This window comes from Danio rerio, chromosome 25 (genome assembly GCF_049306965.1).
Source record: "Danio rerio strain Tuebingen ecotype United States chromosome 25, GRCz12tu, whole genome shotgun sequence".
NCBI classification, from domain to species: Eukaryota; Metazoa; Chordata; class Actinopteri; order Cypriniformes; family Danionidae; genus Danio; species Danio rerio.
The window spans coordinates 11785893-11808106 of NC_133200.1; the positions used below are offsets into that span (position 1 = coordinate 11785893).

General features: G+C 40.7%; 1 protein-coding gene and 1 pseudogene across 3 annotated transcripts; both read left to right on the forward strand.

Moving 5' to 3' along the window:
* The first annotated feature begins 459 nt into the window (after positions 1-459).
* Positions 460-5126, forward strand: LOC108179200 (uncharacterized; annotated as a pseudogene).
* A 2821-nt stretch (positions 5127-7947) lies between these two features.
* Positions 7948-20651, forward strand: mhc1lla (major histocompatibility complex class I LLA). 3 transcript variants are annotated; one of them, XM_073941659.1, is made up of 7 exons: positions 7948-8411; positions 11960-12202; positions 18892-19158; positions 19250-19537; positions 19616-19726; positions 19941-20029; positions 20323-20651. In XM_073941659.1, exons 1-6 carry the CDS (start codon positions 8351-8353, stop codon positions 20009-20011), a joined length of 1041 nt encoding a protein of 346 aa, XP_073797760.1. In that variant the 5' UTR covers positions 7948-8350; the 3' UTR covers positions 20012-20029; positions 20323-20651. The 3 variants fall into 3 exon arrangements, with proteins under 3 accessions (XP_073797760.1, XP_073797759.1, NP_001314818.1); NM_001327889.1 differs by having other exon boundaries at positions 8326-8411; positions 20378-20450; XM_073941658.1 differs by having other exon boundaries at positions 19941-20651.
* Positions 20652-22214: the final 1563 nt, after the last annotated feature.

The window sequence follows — 22214 nt, forward strand, 5'->3', positions numbered from 1 at the left end:
TCCATAATATTAGGGTTTTCCTGGAATATTCTACTACTTTTGTGAGGCATATATGGAATTTCTGCTCAAGTGTGAATGAAACAGGCATTACATGCATTCAAAGTGCTGCAATGCCCACATCAACCTATTTTGAGGAAAACTAAAAATCTCCCTCTAAAGAAATTTGAAGTAAACACATTTCTAGCATTTAAATCTTTATTTTTTTGTACTATTTTTGATACAATTGTTTTTAAAAAAGCCCATTGAATATCAATATTTTGCGAGGTATTGAATTTAGAAATTCCAGTATCTTGACAACACTACCCCTCAGTTAATCACTCTGTCCAAATAAACGTGTGTAGCTTTGTATCACATTGGATAACAACTTGGTCTATAAAATAAATCATATTTTCAGATTTGAAGACATGCAGAAATTTTTATTTTCAAAAAACAAACAGAAACTACAAATCAGGACAGGAGATGGGAGGCTCAAGGGGCATGATATGGCTCATAACAGAATAGTAAATAAGAAGTGGGTAATTTATCAATTTTTTCCTTTTTGGTGTTACAAGTCACAAAGCTTCACAATTTATTGTTATAGACTGTCAACTCAAAAACCCTTTATTTATCATTAAACCATCTCTAATCCTATTATTAAGATTAGAGTAGATCAACTTATGAAAGTGGGGGTTTTTTTGGTTTGGAGGGGGGGGGGGTGTTTGGGGCTAAGCCCCTTATCCCTTTCGACCCTAGCAACGCCCCTGGTTTCACATAATGGAATGAAAGTGACTTTAGAGAGCAACAAGTTTTAACAGCCTCAAAACAAGATGAATAAATTATTATTAGTTCTATATTTGCTGTCAGCTCAAGTCACTATTTTAGCAGGTAGGTTTTTACATTCTGCATGAATAAATGTTTGCTTATTTTATTAAAACTATTTTAAACTGTATTGCTTGGTTTAATTTAGGTACTCAATGCTCTTGGGTTTATTACAGTTACATTTAGAACGTTTAGAAAACCTAGTGTGAGTGTGTGTGTGTGTGTGTGTATATATATATATATATTAGGGATGCTCAAAATAATCGATTAACCGTTAACCGAAAGGGTGCGTTTGTGACCGATTAATGCTATCAGTTAAACGATTAAAATTATTATTTTATTTATTTTTAGTTTGGCTGCGTAAGTGGCCGATTGAATGCGCCTTTGCGTTAAGAGGGGCATCTTTTGCACGCGGCTCAACCCAGAGCAGCAGTTTGTGTTGTCAAGACAACTACAGAGAACTTTTAAAGAGCTTGGTTTCCGCTACATTCATTCTTCCATGGGGGGGAACAAAATGCATCCCGCCACGGCTACATTACCCTTTCAAAACATTCAGTTATTGTTGTTGTTGTTTTTAATAGCGGATTATAATCACATCAAAACGTATTAAAAGGTAAGTGGATTATAACAGCGCAAACTTTTTTGTACCAGTATAGTGCTGTGTGCTATTGTTTAATCCTTTGGGGTTACGTGCTGACTGACTGACTGACAGGTGCGCGATGGGTGAGGCCAGCAAACACACAGAAGCTTTCAGTTAAGATGAACACAGTTTCTATAGTTATACTTTATTTATAGATAAAGTATGACTCTGCATATAATCACTCTATCATGCTGGAGTTTATAGCCATTTCGCTTTACTTCAGGACGCATTATTGCCGCTCTGAAGGTCTAATCGCTGTTTTAAGTTATCCAGAGCTGTATGAATGTACAAATCTTGAATATCATAATATTATTAAACATTACAATTTTATCAACATATACAGCAACACTTTTGCACAATCGATACCCAGCTGATTCAGTCGTTTCATAAGAGGACCACGCCTCTTCTCTTCTTTTTTCCTTGTCAACATAAAGGCAGGTGCGCCTCGCATTTTTGGAATGAAAAAAGCACGTTAGCTGTGGTCGGTCACTTGTTCAACTGCAAGACATACTTAACTTGCGGGACGATAACATATAACCCGTGCCTACAGACACATTTGCCAAAGAAGCAAAATGGAAGAAGAATATTGCTTGAAACAGACGTGTTGATGCCAAAAAAAGCGCTGATGTTGACCTGGATCTGCATCATAAACGCAACAAATAGGCTTTACCTTTTATTTGACAGCTTATAAAGCATGTATGCACATTAATGCATTATCATATTTAAACAAAAAAACTGTTTACAAAAAGTCAACATATGCGCGCGTGTTGTTGTCTTTTCATCACGCAGCGCGCGCACTTGAACCGCGATGGAGAGAAAGGATACCCCGTCAAGCCATAATCTTTAAAATAATGATTTCTATTAAAAATGTAAAAAGGTTTTGTGATTATAATAATACAAGCGGAGCATTAAATAAATGCATATTTTCCGTGGAGCGGGCGATTTGAGGAAGTCTGCTATTTTATTTGACGGAAGACAAAAATATGATTGGAAAAAAAACAGCCTATGCCGGTTATTAAAAATAATCAGTCAGTGTTTTCGATTTGTAATATAAATTAATTATTTAAGTGGAAAATAATTTAGGGCAGTCCTATTTATTTTATTCATTTTATTTAGTTTATTCTGTTCTTCTGTACTAAACACTGCAGGTGCGTGAAAATGCTCTGTTGTATTGTTCTATTATTAATATGCTAGCATATAAAAATAAATCAGTATTTTATGCAATATTTAATGTGTCAGACACAAAATAGACACGTCAATTTGTTTAATATAAAATTAATAGTAATCTGACTAGTTAACCGTTAATAACCGATTAATGAGCGGCGGTTGTCGGTTAGCAAAATTAACCGAAATGAGCATCCCTAATATATATATATATATATATATATATATATATATATATATATATATATATATATATATATATATATATATATATATATATATATATATACATATATGAAACGATTCATTCATTTATTCATTTTCTTGTCGGCTTAGTTCCTTTATTAATCCGGGGTCACCACAGCGGAATGCCCTTCCAGCCGCAACCCATCACTGGGAAACATCCACACACACATTCATACACTACGGACAATTTAGCCTACCCAATTCACCTGTACCGCATGTCTTTGGACTGTGGGGAAAACTGGAATACCCAGAGGAAACTAACGCAAATGCAGGGAGAACATGCAAACTCCACACAGAAACGCCAACTGGTCCCAGGGTTGAACCAGCAACCCAGTGACCTTTTTGCTGTGAGGCGACAGCACTACCTACTGCGCCACTGCTTCGCCATATGAAACGATTTCTTACATGATTAGACAAACCACATGTGGGGGCATTGGCACACACGATCACACACAGGCTACACACATAGGCCCCGTACCTGCATAATATAAAATTAAAAAGTCAAATCTTAGTGTGTCAGTGCTGGGTTAAAATGCAATTTACTAAGAAAAATACTGTAGTTAGTTTTTTGTTGTTGTTATTTTACAGGTTCTCATACTTTATGGGTGCTTGCAACCCGAACTGATGGTGTGACGCCATTTCCTGAATTTGGTGTCACATTTCAGTTGGATGACATCACAGTAGGACATTATAATTCAGAAATGGGAACATACATTCCTCGAAAAAATAATACAGTTGAAGATGAAATGATTTCTTATATAAGTAATGAAATGAAGGAGATTTTGCACCCATTTCTTGAAAAAAAAAAAGATCTGAGAACAAAACGGAAAGTACGTGTACCTTACCTTTCTACTTTTATTAAACATGTTTATTGTAATGTAATAGGTTTGGAACAAGAGGAAGGTGAATACTGTAAATGATGACAGAATTTGACATTTTTGATGAATTCTGCCTTTAGTGTAAGTTCTACTTGACCATTTTATTCATTCATTAATTTTTTTCCTTCTTCTTAATCTCTTTATTAATCAGGGGTTGCCACAGCAGAATGAACCGCCTTGACCATATTAATTATGTTAAAATTTTTAAGAGTTAAAATGTATTTAAACCTTTGTTTAAAACAATTCTTAGAACTTTAAGAGGTTAATCAGATTGTATCACACATTTTCACAGGTCTATTGGTGTATCAAGTGATGACACTAATTAAATGGTCAAACAATAACAAACCTGGAAAGCTGATAACAAAGATTGCTGTTGGAGGCACCACCACAGAAGAAATACAATTGTTGGACAATACATTTACACATAAGGGCAAAAAAGAAATGACACAAGTATATTTAGAGTGGTGCAAATTCATACATGAAACTATAATCTACCAATGCTGCCATAAATTTCTAAAGTATTTCCTTGAGAAAAGAGGAACTCAAGTAAAAAACAAAGGTAAAGCTCTAACATTTTTAAAATATATTTTAGTTGTTCTGTTCTGTTATATTATTTTACTCTGCAGTGAAACCGCGAGTCAGACTTATTCAGAAAGCATCAGATTCTGGAGGTTTTCAAGTGAGCTGTTTGGCGACTGGGTTTTACCCTCGTCACATCAACCTGACCCTGTTGAGAGATGGACAGCCTGTATCTGATCATGAGGTCACTGGAGGAGATCTGCTGCCCAATGGAGACGGGACGTTCCAGATGAGGAAGAGTCTGGAGATCAGAGCAGAGGAGAGACAAAAAAACAAATACACCTGCTCTGCCACACACCTCAGTCTGGACAACAAACTTATTGTACCTTTAGGTAATTAGGTGTAAAAATAAATCATAAAAATATCTGAACTGCATTTATAATCTGTTTGTGATCTTTTTGTTTTGAATTTGTTTGTTGCAGATTTTGATCCTGGAGAACCATTTAAATCAGTGATTCCTGCTGTGTTAATAGTTTTGTCTCTAGTGTTGGTGTTTATAACTGGATTTGTCTTATTTAAATGCAGGAAGAGACGAGGTAAGATTCACTTAATAACAAAATAAATTTGTTTATCAACAAGCTATTGATTTTCCCCACAAAATTTTCATTTATTGTAGCTTCATCTAAAGAGCATTATTCCTCTGCTTCGAGTGATTTGTTTTTTGTATTTTTTGTGTGATTACTTCAATATGTTTTTTGAATCATTTATATTAGTTTTTGTTAAATCAAAAACTAATTTCTTTTTTAGCATCTGAAGAAAGCATTGGCATGACAGCAACACATGGACCACAACAAGAATCTACTGAGACGAGTGAAACATAAAAAAATGAAAAACAAAAATAAACTCTTCCCCTTACAAAATTGTAAATTGCAAATATCAATGTTAGCGAAAGTAAAAAGAGAACTAAACCTAAAATCTATTCATGTTTGTACTTCATGTGATGGCGACTTTATCTTCTGTAAGTTTTTGTACTCTTCATTTAGCCATAATTTCAAAAGCAATATTATTTTTTGAATTTTGGATTTAGTTTCTTTATTTTCCCATTACAAATATGGGGACACATGCACTCAAGCTTTTATTACAGTGAACGGAAACCTGACACTGTTGAATGGTTTATTTATCGTTCTGCTTCAAAGTTTTATGCTTTATTGAGTGTCTGATTTGCTACTTTGTAACTGTTTACCAGATATTTAGATATTTATAGCTTATTAAGAGTGTATAATGTGACTGGAGGAGACAGAGTGGTGAAGCCAATTATGATTTGGGGATGGTTCAGTTGATTTGGGTCAAACTCTGTGTGGAGTTTGCATGTTCTCCCCGCATTTGCGTGGGTTTCCTCTGGGTGCTCAGGTTTCCCCCACAGTCCAAAGACATGCGGTACAGGTGAATTGGGTAGGCTAAATTGTACGTAGTGTATGTGTGTGAGTGAGTGTGTATGGATGTTTCCCAGGGATGGGTTGTGGCTGGAAGGGCCTCCGCTGCGTAAAAACGTGCTTGATAAGTTGGTGGTTCATTCCGCTGTGGCGACCCCAGATTAATAAAGGGACTAAGCCGACAAGAAAAGAAATAAATTTATAAACTTATTATATATGTATATGTAGTGTAGTCTTATTGCTTAGTGACACAGAATGCCAAATAGCAGTAGTGGTGTGTGTACAGTCAAAGAAAATAGAATACACTTTGATAGAGTACACTCAAAGAAAACAATGACTTCATTTACATGTCCACAAATATTGCGATTATTTCCAATAACCATTAAGGGCTTAATAGTAAGATAATGTTTACATGTCAGGAGCAATACTCTTAATACTGTTTACAAGCAATTTCCATTATTCATATTATTGCTAATGAAAAACATTAATGCAAAACACATATGTATAATTGTATTCAGTGTTTTGTTGACTCCATAGAAGTGATGTATACGGATGATTGGTGGTGGAGTTGTCTTTATGTTAAGCAATTTGGAGTGGAGGGAAAAGTTTCAGAATGTTATAGATTTCATTGGTAGAGCTGTGTGAACTTGTTTGTTCTTGAATGAGTCGACAAGACCTTTCCTTGCAGCCATGTGGTGTAGGGTTACTGCCAGTCACAGTCTACAAAAGCACCGGATTATATATGCAGAATATGCCGTTTATACGTTTGTCAATATTATCTTTTGTTAAGGTGTATATTGTGAATTTTTCCATGTTTGTTTGTTATGAGGCAATAAACACATGTAGACTGCTAAATAACTGAAAAACTGTGTTTAATGCACATTTATGCACCGTGTCATATCACTCCGCTCTCAGTGGCATTTTTTTCTGTAGTGAAAGGATGTAGTGCAAATACAATGCAAAACACAATACAAAATGGTCATAAAATACAAGGACTCAATTCTTTGCAGTTAAACTGCGTCAGAACAAACAACAACTACTTTTCTAAATATTTACACAACTTTTACAACTTTTTATACTTGGTTGATTCACTCTTTGCCTCAATTATTACCTGTAATCTTTGCTGTAAACCAGTGTCACCAAAACAGAGCCTCATTATTTTCTCACACCCTCTACTGTAGCTTTCTTTACTTTCAATTGTTTTGTTTTTTTGTGTGTGTATATGTTAAAGATTACTTTAATTTGTAATTCACATTTACATAACCTGTCCGTTATCTGCAGCCACTAGAGAATTTATATTTCTTCCATGTGCAATAGGCTTCAGCCCTTTTGTTAACTGGGCCCTAGCTCTATGCTAATAATGAGTATCACATAATATGTACTGCATAGCTTTGAGTAGTACTGTAAACACATAAGTATGGTGAGCTTACAATATAAATTCAATTGAGTTATTTTTTGTTTATTATAAAAAATATGTTTGCGAGTATCCAGGGGGAACATTTTAGCAGGTTATTGCCTTAGTACTGTCACTGTCACTGAGTGTGGTGAAAAGAAAAAAGCTAGCAATGTAAGTAACAATATAATAATAATAAAAAAATTATACTAACATAAATGCATTAAAACAATTAGTACTCTCCAATAAATGATCTCAATTTTTTAGTTAACACTGAGACAGAGTATAGTATAGTATAATATAGTATAGTTTTCAAAAACTTGCAGATGACCCCCCGTAGTATTTTTATTCATGTACAAATGTATTTTTGCATATGGGTGCAGTATTAAAATGTTTGAATCTTCTCATAAAGAGCTCTTGTAAGTCATTCAATCACGTTCAATCCATCAAAGGTTCTTCCATTTGTAGGGAGTAGGGCATATAGGGATGTTCATTTTCCATCAGATTGTGTGTGTGTGTGTGTGTGTGTATAGTTGAAGTCATAATTATTTTTGAAATATTTCCCAAATGATGTCTAAAAGAGCAAGGCAATGTTCACAGTATGTCTGATAATATTTTTTTCTTCTGGAGAAAGTCTTATTTGTTTTTCTTTGGCTAGAATAAAAGCAGTTTTGAATTTTTTAAAAAGCCATTTTAAGAACAAAATTATTACAAACTAAAGAGTTTGGGTGCGGACTGGCTAAAGGAAAATATGTGACAGTTTAGCCTATAAGTTATTTTCCTGAAAACGATTTGTGGCGATTGTGTGATATCTGATCAGAAGCTGATTTTCAACATACTTTTTTATTGTTTGTTGATGGTTTTTATCTTGAAAATATTAGAATCTGAATTTTTTGGTGATTTGCTGGACCTGGAGAATAGCTATACTGGACATACATCAACATAGTTAACCACTTTTCCTTGTGCCTGATGTCACAGGTTCCTCCTTAATCAAATCAAAGAAGACATAATCATAACACTTATAACTGTAAAAATGTAGTAGGCTACCTTTGGTGAAGGAGAGACACACCCAAACTACAAAGGAGTTATTTGGAGCGTCCTCAGGTTGTTACTGAACCTTTTTTTAGTTTAGTTTTATTTTCATCTTCCTTGTTCCTCGTTTGTTAAAAAAAAAATCTTGTAAGACTTGTTCCAAAACTTTTAGACAACTTTTACTGCAACTTTATACACCACAAGCAATCAATTCAACTTCAGCAGAATAGCTTGTGCATCTGAGAACATGACTGGCAAAGTATTGTTTGTCCTGTTTCTGCTGTCAGCTCCAACCACTGTTTTAACAGGTATGCAGTGTTTTGTATTTTACATTTTATAATCTTCTTTTAAATTTTTGTTAGACCTAAAAATGGATTTAGTCTGAAATTAGAAGAACATTTTACAGCTTTCCAACATTAAACCAAAACCACAGCAAATGCGCTCATCAAGATAATAAAATACTGGGAGTCTGGTCTTTACACTGAAAAAACTATAATTTGAACCAACTTAAATTACTGTAATTTGTTATTGCTAAAATGTTTTGTTTCTTCTCAAACTTGGTTTGAGAAGAAAAAAGAAAAAATCTTCTAACTTTGGTTCAAACTAGTCAAAATATTGTTTACTATATTATAAAGATTTTTATTTTGGATTTATCTTTTTTACTCTTAGATCAAAGTATAATTTTGCTTTGGACCTAACAAAAAATAAACAAACAAATAATAAAATAATAATAATAATAATAATATTAATGTAATTTGTTTTAGCTCTATTTATACATTGTCCTCACATTATAGTTTTGTTTTGTTTAAAACTGAAAAAAAAAATGCAATTTAACATTAATCAAAATATTTACTCTGCTCAAATAAAAAATAAACTCACTTAAATGTAAAATATTGTTTTGCTAGCTTAGTGAGCAGTATTTTGCAAAAACTGGCCTAAGTTAAAAATAGGCTGTGAAATATCATAGCGTGTTTGTTATCTGACTTCAATATCTTTTGAGATAAACATTCCTCTTGAACAGCAATTTCAGCCCAAGCATTACACTGTATGTTTTAGTAATTATAACTACCCAAATGTGCTCCTGATTTTCAATATCCTGAAAATGTTTTGCCTGCATCAGAAAATAGTCTAATTAATAGATTTGCAAACTTTCAATTCAATTATATATATATATATATATATATATATATATATATATATATATATATATATATATATATATATATATATATATGTTATTATTATCATTTATTAATATTATCCCTTCACAGTACCTTATAAATAAAAATTGAAAAACGAAAAGAAAACATTTTGAAAAAAGAAAAACATAAAACTAAAGAAAAACAAAAGCAAAGAGAAGTGGTATACCACACATTAAATAAAAAGATTATAAACTTTCAATCCAATTGTCACTGTTACTTTCCCTGGCAGAACTTTTTTGGGGTTATGTGTGTGTGCTCCTGTTTGTGTGTGGGTGTGTAGTTTTACATGTCTGTTTACAGGTATAAACAACATTAGAGGATCCACATTCCATGCTGATGACATTGGATGCTGATGCTGGGATCACGCCACAACGCTTGTTGGCGTAGTGCTTAAAAAAGCCAGCCCTAAATGCAATGGCGATCTCTCACTCTTTTTTTTGGCTTTTTGGTGAATGGGTCTCTCTGTGAGGGCACTCTCTCCTTCGAGGATTAGTCTGAGAAAAAATGTGGTTTTGTTTTGTGATCAATGATCTTGTCTAAATCTATCTGTGATTGCAATTGTTAACTCACCCAGCTGACTAAGGCCGTACTCACACTAGGTACAGTTGCCTCGAACCGGGCCAAAGCATGCTTGTCCGCCCTCCTGTCTCCCCCTGTGGCCCGCACTCACACCACAATCGGTCCTCGGCACGCTTACGTCATCGTTGCTGTGCTGTTCAGTGAGAAGCGCTCTCTCACTCAGCAGGCACAGTGGAGATTTCTCTAGTTATATTGTTGCAGTTGTTTGATATGCAGTGACATGCAGTCAAATATTTTGCCAAACAGTCCTTATCTTCTTCCTATTTCGCTGAACAGATCCGCTACTTTTGGCGCTTATAATCATAATGCTCTCATGCTGCAGGAATGAGGAGATCTGCTGAAGGTGCACAGCTGTCGTGCAGTGAGAGGTTTGCGTCTTTAATAAACTACGGCAGTTTGCATTCACTAAACAGTAAAAATGATTGATAAATCCATTTGAAACAATCCCTTAAAAGTCACGTCTCGCTTTCAGTTTCAGGCTTTGGCCCGTTTTGCACTCACACTACAAACGTACCGCGCCAAAGCCCAAGTGAACCATGCTCAGGCCCACCTCTTCCAACTGGGCCAGGGCTGACCAAGTGAACCGTGCTTGAGTCCGATTCAGCGCGCACACACTTCTCAAACGATCCAGGAAACGGGCCTGGGCACGTTACGATGGCTTAGTGTGAGTAGGCCCTAATACTCTTAACAGGTCCATAGACAGCCCGGTGAAAGAGGTGGTTCTTTTTTCTTAAAAAGTGGACATTTTTTTTCAGTTATTCGTCTCATTTTCTATTTATTTATAAGGTTTAAATAGCATTTTAGTGACAATTTAGGAACATTTTTTTTTGCTGTATTAGCTTGTTGGATAACCACACTTTTTGATGTACCAAAACAGATTTACGTCAATTGTCATTTACATCATATAAATCACATATACATCAATTGCACCGTATATCATTACAAACAAAAAAATAGAAATCTTATAGGCCCAGTTTCACAAACAGGGCTTAGATTAAGCCAGGACTAGGCCTTAGTTAAATTAGGCTATTTAAGCCACATTTATAAAAATGGCCTTAGAAAAATATATTACTGGTGTGCATCTGGTGATAAAATAGGACACTGACAAATTTTAAGACATCTCACTGCAAGTTATTTTGAGTTCATACAGCTCAAACATGCAATTTAATCTTGACTAGCCTTAAACCTTGTCTGTGAAACCGGGTGATAAAGTTTTAAATTTAAACTAGCCTATTGTCATTTAAATATTATTCATTTAAATAGCAAACTGGCCAGCACATTCAGCTTTCCTCAGTCACGCTGATGCAGCAGCCAACACAGGATTCCTCTTGGTGTTAAAGCCTTGTTTCAACCGATTATTTTCACAATTTAATATGGCATAGCAGTGAAAATAGGACAAATGAGCTCATATATGGGACAAATTCTAGATGTTAGTAATTGAGGGATGGGTATTTAGAACCCCCCTTACACTTTGCTTTGTTAGTGTTTAAAGGGATAGTTTACCCAAAAATGAAGGGTAACAATGCTCATTCACTATCGAGTGGTTACAAACCTGTTTGAGTTTCTTTTTTCAGTTGAACAGTAAAGATGATCCTTTAAAGAAAGCTGAAAAACATTGACATTATTGACAGTGAAAACACATCATTGACATCCATTGTAGGAAAAACAAATACCGGACAGAAATACATAAAGTTGCAGAATACATAATGTTTTCAGCTTTCTTCACAACATCTTATTTTGTGTTCAACAGAAGAAGGAAACTCGGTTTTTGAAATGGTGTAAGGGTGAATAAATGTTGACAGAATTTTCCGTTTTGAGTGAACTGCCTTTAAAGGCTCTGTTAACAAATTTATGTAATATGACAAATATGTTTTATTATGTTATAAAGAAGACCAGGGAATGGGAGAGTATTTGTATTTTCATTCAAATCTTCTTAGCAAATGTGAATCAGTAGATTTCTAACTAGTTCCTGGTTGGAGAGATGGGAGTGTAACCCAGTTTTGATCTTAATTTGGTTTTAAGCTTTTTTCAAGCTTAGGTCACAATATTTTAAAATGGCTGTTCCTTTTCCACAGATTCTCACTCACTGTGGTTGCTTGGAACTTACATTAAAGGAGAAACTCAATTTCCTAAACTAAGTTTCACAGTCATGCTAGACGACTTGAGAGTAGGATTCTATAATTCTGAAACAAAGGAGTTCATTCCACGGGATAATACGACAAATGAAGATGAGGCTGTTTCTGATGTGCTTACTGTAATACAAAATACGTTGGAGCCCTTTATGATGTCAACACTAACGTTTAAGAACGGTACAGAAAGTAAGTTCAATTATCATATTGGAGATCAAATTGTCAGAAGCTGATAATACACAATCTATGTCTGAAATTGCTAATTTTCAAATTAGTGCGCCATATTTGTTCTCCCCCTTTCTTAAAGGGGCTAATAATATATCTTAGAGATTATTTTAAAAGATTTGAAAACGTTCGAGGTTACTAAAGTAACCCTTCGTTCCCCGAGGAGGGGAACGGAAGCACTATAAGTGGATTTGATTTGTAAAATCCACGCATTGGGAGGTTCGGTTCAGAAGCTACTCGTCTGAAAGAGTATTGAACGGGCCAATTAAGAATGAATTGGCAGCGCAAGCCTGCGCAGGTGAGCGGCATAAGCAATCAACTGAGTATATAAGCTCACCTGGCGCCAGCAGACGCTATCCTTTTTAAGCTGAAGAGACTTTCAACAGCTAAGGGACAGTCATTATGGCGACGGAGTATAGTGCTTCCGTTCCCCTCCTCGGGGAACGAAGGGTTACTTTAGTAACCTCGAACGTTCCCCTTCGGGGGGAACTTCAGCACTATAAGTGGATTTGATTTGTAAAATCCACGCAGTGGGAGCCCATTGAAAGCGCCATAATGACTGCACCTTACCAACACCCCCGATGAGGAGATAGTCAAGCAAGCGTGACGCACCCGCATCATGGGGGGCGCGGTCCTCCAACGTGTCCCTGGCCCTAATTTATCCTACTTCAACAGAAGTTTTACGGATTTAGATATATTTTTTTGGGAAGTCGTGAGCATCTAGATAATTCTAGGAAAATACGACAGTACGTTGGGAAGCGTGCAATCCCGATAGGGAGGACGCTGCGGAGGCCATCCGTTACCCGAGGGGGGATAGATGGCAGAATTTACATATGGACTAGCCCTAAAAGGGGGAGTACGCATAGCAAAAGAGTGGTTAGCGGGGAGGGAAGACACGGGTCCGCCCAGGGGGGGGACTTAACCGTGGCGGAATAAGCATATGGGATCGCCTAGTGGGGATCACGCATAGCAGGCACCTTTACCCAAAACGCGGGCTGACCAGCGGGCAGACCTACAACGTAGTGGGCCAGCAAGTGACTCCTCCGCTGAGTCAGTGCTGGGGGCCACGGAGGAATCTGCAGGGCTCACCTGACGGGGAACTTTACTGACAGATAAAAAGGCGCACGTATCTCCGTGTTAGGGAAAATGGCGCAGCAAGCGTGTTTCAACACCCTACCGAATTGTTTCCTCAATCACCAAGGGTTACCTAATACCCTTGAGGAAACCGGCTCCACTCGCAGATTGTAAAACCTTGCAAATGTGTTGGGTGTCACCCAGCCCGCAGCTCTACAGAAGTCTGTTAGAGGGGCGCCGCGTGCGCGCGCTCGAGAGGATACGAAACTCCGAGTGGAGTGCGCACGCGCTCTCGGGGGACGCGGCTCATCTCGGCCCTGATAGTGAAAGAAAGGCATCCACAATCTAGTGGGAACTTATTTCGGTACGGCACTTCCCTGCTGCCGACCGCTATAACAGACGAAGAGCTGCTCAGATTATCTAAACTCTGAGTGCGGTCCGGATAATACGCAAAATGCGAACTGGACAATAAAGAAGGGCTGGGTCTGCCTCCTCCGAGGGCAGCGCTTGCAGGCTCACTACCTCGTATTAAAACGGAGTGGTAGGAACCTTGGGCACATATCGCGGGCGGGGTCTCAGGACGTGAGAGAAGCCAGCCCAATTACAGGCACGAGTCACTGACCGAAAAATGCCTCCGGGTCCCCGACCCTCTAATCGATATCAACGCGACCAGCAGAGCTGTCTTCAGGGACAGAAAGATACTGAGTCGAGGATCGAAGGGATCTGACGCGGCTTGTGTAGCGAGGGCGAGATCCTAAGAGGGCATGAGAGGGGGCGGGGTGGATTAATTCGCTTAGCGCCCCTGAGGAACCGGATGATGAGGTTATGCGTTCCCACGGTGCTGCCAGCCACCGCGTTATGAGAGCGGAGATGGCAGCCACGTAACCTTGAGTGTGGAGGGCGACAGCCTGCTCTCCAGCTTCTCTCGGCGTAAAGAAAGCACAACGCTGATCTGGCAAATTACGGGGGTCTTCTCAGCGAGAGACACACCATTCAGTGAATAGACTCCACGTCAGGGCATAGGCGCGCTCGGGGAGGGGGCTCTAGCCCGAGTGACGGTATTAGCCACCGCAATCGGAGGTTACCTAAGTCTTCCTCGCGTCTAAAATCTCTTCAAAGATCGGCGAGGGTGCCAGGTGGTGCCCTGTCCCTGAGAGAGTAGGTGCTCTCTCGAAGGGACTGCCAGGGGAGGGCTATCGCGAGGGAGAGCTCTGACATCCAGGTCCGGTTGAGCCAGAGGGGCGCAACCAGCAACCTGTTCCTCGTCCTCTTCCTGACCTTGCACAGTAACTGCGCGAGCAGGCTCACTGGGGGAAACGCGTATTTGCGCGTGCACCGAGGCCAGCTGTAAGCCAGTGCATCCGTGCCGAGAGCACTCGGTCAGGGAAAGAACAACTAGCAATGAGCGATCTCGGGGGAAGCAACAGATCGATCTGGGCTTCCCCGAATCGCGCCCATATCAGCTGAACAGACTCGGGGTGGAGTCTCCATTCTCCAGGACGCAAGGCTGCCGTGAGAGCGCATCGGCTGCACGGTTGAGCTTGCCTTAATATGAATGGTGTGCAGCGATTTCAGCCGCGGATGACTCCAGAGGAGCAGACGGCGGGCGAGCTGAGACATGCGGCGAGAGCGCATACCCCCTATACGGCTGATATACGCCACCGCCGCCGTACTGTCCGTCCTGACCAGCACGTGTTGCCGCTCCAGCACCGGAAAAAAACGGTGGAGAGCGAGGAACACTGCCAACAGCTCCAGGCGATATGCCAATGCAACTGGGTACCTTTCCACAGGTCCGCAGCCGCATGCCCGCAACGCACAGCCCCCCAGCCCGTGTTGGAAGTGTCTGCTGAAACGACAACAAGACTGGACGCCTGTTCTAGAGACACCCAGGTCTGTAGGAACGAGGGGTCGCTCCAAGGGCTGAGGGCGCGGCGACACAGCGCAGTAACAGAGACTCGGTGTGCGCGCGCGTGCCATGCGCGTCTGGGGACTCGATCGTGAAGCCAGTGCTGAAGTGGTCTCATATAGAATAATCCGAGCGGCATGAAGCGGCTGCGGATGCCATATGCCCCAGGAGCCTCTGAAATAGTTTCAGTGGGACCACTATTTTACTGCCGAGCTCTCTCAGACAGTACAGCATCAGCTGAGCGCGCTCTCCGGAGAGGCGCGCTGCCATGGTGACCGAGTCCAGCTCCAGCCCGAGAGAAGAGATCCTCTGCACGGGGGCGAGTTTGCTCTTTTCTCGGTTGACCTGAAACCCCCACAGGTGGAAGTGCCAGAGCACTTTGTCTCTGTGCATAATCAACTGCTCTGAGAGAGGGCAAAAATCAGCCAGTCGTAAAGTAATTGAGTATGCAGATGCCCGCGAGCCGAAGGGGCGATGAGGCACCCTCCGCGGGCTTGGTGAGGACCCGCGGAGACAGAGAGAGCCCGAAGGGGAGGGCTTTGTATTGCCAAGCTCGACCTTCAAACGCAAACCGCAGAAACTGTCGGTGGCGAGGAAGAGTGGAGACATGGAAATACGCGTCCATCAGGTCTAATGCTGCAGACCAACCCAGAGGACGAACGCACCGGAGGATGCGCTTCTGCGTGAGCATTCTGAACGGCAGCTTGTGCAGGCAGCGGTTCAAAACGCGCAGATCTAGGATTGGCCGTGACCCACCGCTCTTTTGGGCACGATGAAGCGTGGGCTGTAAAACCCACTCTCCATCTCGGCTGGAGGGAGCGGCTCGATTGCATCCTTCGCCAGGAGGACAGCAATCTCCTCTCGCAAGACAGGGGCGGACAGGGGGCTGACCCTGGTGAATACACACCCGTGACTTGGGGGGCCGTTTCGCGAACTGAATCGCATAGCCGAGTCTGATTGTGCGTATGAGCCACCGCGAAGAGCTGGCCCGCGCTAACCAGGCAGGCAGAGCTCTCGCTAATGGACTCATCGCTACAATCGTTGACGTACCAGCAGTGGGGCAGCGCGGAGTGGGTGTGCTGATCCGGGAAGCTCGCGGGTCCCACGGAAAAGCTGGGGGTGAGATATTTGCTCTCACTCCAAACCCGAGCTCCGGAGGGGAGGCTCGAGGGGTGGGAGAAAGGAGACCGTCCTCCCAGCGCTCGTGAGCCACTGGCGAAACGCACCGAATCTGCAAGCTAGAAAGCATAGCGTCCCAGACTGGCAGATTTCGGGCTGTCACATCTGGGGAAGTGAAAAGTGCCCTTTCATAATGTTTTCATGGCAGTAAAAAGTGCCGTTGGAAATGGGGCCCCGCCCTCCAGCGGGGAAAGAGCAAGTTCCCTCTTCTCCAGATGGCCTGTCCCAGGGGCGCTTCGCGGTCCGTTGCCGGACTTAGCGGCGTTCTGGGCAGGGGGGCTGCCTGCTTCCGAGGTGCCCGACGCGCTCGCTTCGCCTGAGGCGTGTGCGGGGGCGGAGCAGCTCTCGTAGGCGGGCGCCTTCGGCGAGGAGCAGGTATGAATGGCACGGCGGGCGGAGCGGGCTACGGACCGCCGATAAGACATCACCCACCAACTGCTCTCTCACCGCCTTGAATTCCTGGGTGAATTCACAGACAGTGTCGCCGAACCTGGCTGGGGATATGGGGAAGTCAAGAAAGCGGACTTTGTCGACTTTGCGCATATCAGCCAGGGGTGGCGCTCCTGGACCACTAATGTGGACATCGTCCTCCCCAACGCACACGCAGCGGACTCAGTAGTCCGAAGAGCTAAGTCGGCGGCGGTGCGAAGCTCGTAAGCCTGGGTTGGACCCACCCTCGTGCAGCTCGGCCAGCGCCTGCGCTTGGTAGCGCTAGTAGGTGGCTATCGCATGCAAGGCGGAAGCAGCCTGGCCCGCAGCTATGTAAGCTCTAGCTCCAAGGGAGGTAGATAACTTACAGGCTTTGGATGGGAGACGAGGCGGATCCCGCCAAGAAGAGGCGCCGCGCGGATTTACCGCCATCGCGCACTCAACCTGAGGAATCGCCACATATCCCCTGGCTGTTTCACCGTCAAGAGTGGTTAGGGTGGAGGAACACGCAGCACGAGCAGAAAAAAGTGCTTTACAAGACCGCGTGAGCCTACTGTGCACCTCCGGGAAGAAGGGAACGCCCCTCTAGTCGGTCCGGCCGCGGAGCTGGGGGATAAACCATCTCCAACCCACGGCCGAAGCAGCCCGGGAAAGCACGGCTAACATGTCCGTTTCAGGATCCGTAGTGACAGCGCTCACCAGCCCGAAGGGGGCGAGCGGGTCTGGATCATCATCGGACAATGAAAGCCCACCCTCCGATGCCGCGGTGGACATCTGGTCTCCGGTGTCATCGGGCGTAAGGGCTACCATCTGTTAGACGGATCGCTTCCCCCGCCCGAAGCTTGGATGGAGCGCTTAGAGGAGCGGGAGGTCCGCGGGCCCGTGGGCGACGGATTATCTCTCGCTGAAACCCTCAGATCTGCCCGAGTGCCCGCTGCAGAGCAGGGGACAACTGGGGTGGTTCACCCTTTTGCAAAGGCTAACCGCGATCTTGCGCAACAGTCATGGCATCGCAATGACGACATGAACTGCCCGCGAGCAGCGCATTAACATGCTGGACCCCCAGACATGTAACGCAGTGCCCGCGCCCATCATCCGAGGACAGGAAACCACCGCATCCAGAAACGCACAGTCGGAGCGCCGTCCTGATAAGGACGTGCTGCACGACTGTGTTGCTCTTTCTGTGAAGTTTGCAACTTTATACGCACCGCTCTGGAGGACCGGACCCAAAGAACGCCAGGCAAGGGAGAAACCCAGCTCGACCGTCTGCCACTGCGTGTACACACTCTGGACCGGGAGAATGCTCTCGTTCGCTCAGAATCGCTGGTCACAGCAGGAGGAACCCTCATCGACTCGATCAGAAAGTCTCTGAAGCGAAAAGGATAGCGTCTGCTGGCGCCAGGTGAGCTTATATACTCAGTTGATTGCTTATGCCGCTCACCTGCGCAGGCTTGCGCTGCCAATTCATTCTTAATTGGCCCGTTCAATACTCTTTCAGACGAGTAGCTTCTGAACCGAACCTCCCAATGCGTGGATTTTACAAATCAAATCCACTTATAGTGCTGAAGTTCCCCCCGAAGGGGAACTACTTTTACTCCAGTCATACTAAAAGAAAACAAATATGATATCAGTATAATACGTTATCAGTAAGATTCAGGAATGTAAAGTGTAAGAAGCAAAACATTAGTAATTTTTTTTTTGTAATACAGTTAGTGGTAGAAGCAGAGAGGCAATTGCAGATTAGGAAGGGAAGTGGAGATTAAATAGTTGAGTTCTTAATCGTTTCTTGAAGACAGCAAGCGACTCTGCCGTTCTGATGCAGTTAGGGACTTCATTCCACCAACTGGGCAGTTGGTGGAATCCATAGGGATCCTTATACCTGCAAATTAACCCCTTCAGACCCTGCGTCCTTTACAATGGACATCACATGACATCCCATTTTTCAGAAATTTGGAAAGCAATTCAGCTCTGAAGGGGTTAAAACAAAATAGAGCTAAAGGAGCTACAAACAAAAACCTAACTGAAATAACATCATTAGATTAATCTTTTTTTTCTATACTGACAGGTCCTCAACTTTTTCAAATTACATGGCATTGTGAGCTGTTGGACAATGATAAGCCTGGACAAATTATTTTTAAGATTGCTTTTAGTGGCTCAACTACAGATGAAGTGAGTTTTTATAATGACAACTTTACATGTCAATGCCAAAACAACATGGCAACTGTACCGTTGGAGTCTTTCCAGATGCATTATGAGACCGTATGTTATCCAAACTGCATAGCAACCATCAGAGATTATTTAAAAAAAAGACAAACTCAAGTAAATGGAAAAGGTTGGTCTCCAGCTTGTTTTTTTCCTGATTTTTATTTACATAGGATTGTAAAATTACCACATGTGAATAACATACTTTATTTTATCCACAGTACAACCGAAAGTTAGACTAATTAAGAAAGTACACCCAAAATCTGGAGGGTTTCGCTTGAGTTGTTTGGCGACAGAATTTTACCCCCATTCCATCAACCTGACCCTGTTAAGGGATGGACAGCCTGTATCTGATCATGAGGTCACTGGAGGAAATCTGCTGCCCAATGGAGACGGGACGTACCAGATGAGGAAGAGTCTGGAGATCAGAGCAGATGAGAGAGAAAAACACAAATACACCTGCTCTGTCTCACACCTTAGTCTGGACAAAATCCTTGATATTGATTTTGGTAATCTTGGTTAATTATTCAACATCCCACTTAACTGTTTCTAATCTTTGTGACTCACTTTGAAATACGTTTTTGCAGAATTTGACCCCAGTTTCCTAATTAAAATAGTGATTCCTGTAGTGGTGCTTCTGTCTCTGATGTTGGTGCTTACAGCTGTCCTCATACACAAATGCAAGAATAAACGAGCAGGTAGGATTTACTTTGTAAGAAAATAAAATCACCTGAAGATAAATCATCATTTTCAAATTTTGTTAATGCCCCTCTGCTTTAAGCGAGTGATTTGCTTTTAAATATGTCATTTTTTGTGTGATTACCAAAAGATTGTTTCTTGTCAATAGTTTTAAACTAATTTCATTTGCAAATTCTGTTGACTAATAACAAAAATACTTGTTGTCATTTTAAGAATCCAAAGAAACCATCACCACAGCATCAACACCTGAACCTACCGAGATGAGTGAAACATTAAGGAAATGAGGATCTAGTAATGACCATGTATGTTGCATAATTTAATTATGTGATAGCAAATTCATCTTCCTTAAGTTTTTTTTTTCTTTTTTTTTTGTAGAAGTATAACTTTTGCTTTAAAAGCAATATTATTTGTTGAGTTTTGGATTTACTTTGCAGCTCTGCTTATATTTTCTCATTACAAAGAGTTGATTTTATCACACTGAACAAAAACCCTAACACTTTTGAATGGTTCATATGTACACTACCTGACAAAATCTTGTCATTGAACTTAGTTGTAAAACAAATAATAACTTGACTTCTAGTTGATAATTTAGTAGATTTTTCCAGTGAATCATCTGTTGAACTGCATCTCAATCATCACAAATACTGCAGAAGACCTACTGGAACCCGAATGGACCCAAGACAGAAATCCGTCAAGTTTGGTGAAGGAAAAATCATGATTTGAAGTTACATTCAATATGGGGGTGTGTGAGAGATCTGCAGAGTGGATGGCAACATCTGAGGTATAATGACATTAGTGCTGCCCATTACATTACAAACCACAGGAGAGGGAAAATTCTTCAACAGGATAGCACTTCTTCTGATACGTACTGGTATTTGACCCTTGCCTGATTGACCATTCTTATAATAAAGCTGCATTTGGAACTACCCCAGTTTGCATAGCATCCCTTCGCAACAGTATGTTTGCACACTATTTACAAATGTTTTAAATGGGTTAATAGATAGATAGATAGATAGATAGATAGATAGATAGATAGATAGATAGATAGATAGATAGATAGACAGATAGACAGATAGATAGAATTTAACAAAATAAACAACTTATTTAATAATGTGCTTTGAACATTCTTACAAGTTAATTTTCAAAGCACAGTTAAAATAATGCTAAAATATATTACCATCAAATGCTAAATAAATACACTTGTAAAAAATAAACATGTAATTAAAGTGCATTTTTCTAAAATATATTTTTAGAAATTATACTAAATTACAATTATTTTAAGTGTGTTAAAAGTTATATATAAAAGTATGTTAATAATACATGTTTTTATATATTTAAATTAAGTATACTTTTTAATTAGTATACTTTCAATGTACTTTTGGAATAAAAAATATATTTGCAATACAATCTAGTATACTTTTTTTTCAACAGGGTCTAGGGCGAGATCAAACAGCAGCGGACTTAAACAACACCCCTGTCGTGTTCCCTGCTGTAGCTGAAAAAATGCAGATCGATCAGAATTTGTGAGAATTGCAGACTTAGGAGCCAAGTAAAGCATTTTAATCAACCTGATAAAATTTTCACCAAAGCCGAATCTCTCTAAAACAGAAAACATATAAATCCATTCAATTCGGTCAAAGGCTTTCTCTGCGTCCAGGGAGAGGATTGCTGCCTTAGATGTTTTTGACTGATTGTTGTATAAAATGTTTCATAGGTGGCGTAAGTTACAGAAGGAGAATCTTCCTAAAATAAAGCCAGTTTGGTCGGAATGAATTAATAAATCCACATGTTTGTTTAATCGAGTAGCCAAAATTTTTGCGATAACCTTTGATCACTGTTAAGAAGACTAATTGGTCTATAATTAGCGAGCTCAGTATCATCTCTGCCTTTTTTTTTTTTCAAAAGACACACATACACTTCATATAAAGAGTAAGGAAACCTATTTAGCTCAATTGAATGATTTAACATACGAAGCAGGAGAGGAACGTAGATGCATTTGCTTTATAAAATTAAATTCCATACCCATCTGGACCTGTGGCCTTTCCACTGGGAAGGGAATTAATTGCCCCCAGAACTTCACTAAGATCGAAAGGTTGTTTTAGTTCCTTTTAAGCACTTTCACTAAGCTTTGGAAAATTCACTTTATTGAGAAAGCTGTGTCCCATGTCACTCATCACTGAACTGGTTGAAGAATAAAGATGCTTATAAAATTCTGTAAAACAGTCATTGATTTCTTTAGGATGCGTTACCAAATCACCATTTTGAGCTCTTATTTGATGAATGGCAAGACTGGCCTGCACCCCTTTAAGCTGACGAGCAAGAAATGTATCTGCTTTGTCACTGAGTTCAAAATGTTTCTGTTAAAGCTTCAATAGTACATTAGAGACCTGATCACTCAGAATTGAATTATATTCGTATTTCAATTTTAAAATTGGATTAAGGTCTGATTGTGCTTTGGATTCTTGAAAAGCTTTTTCCAAGGAAGGA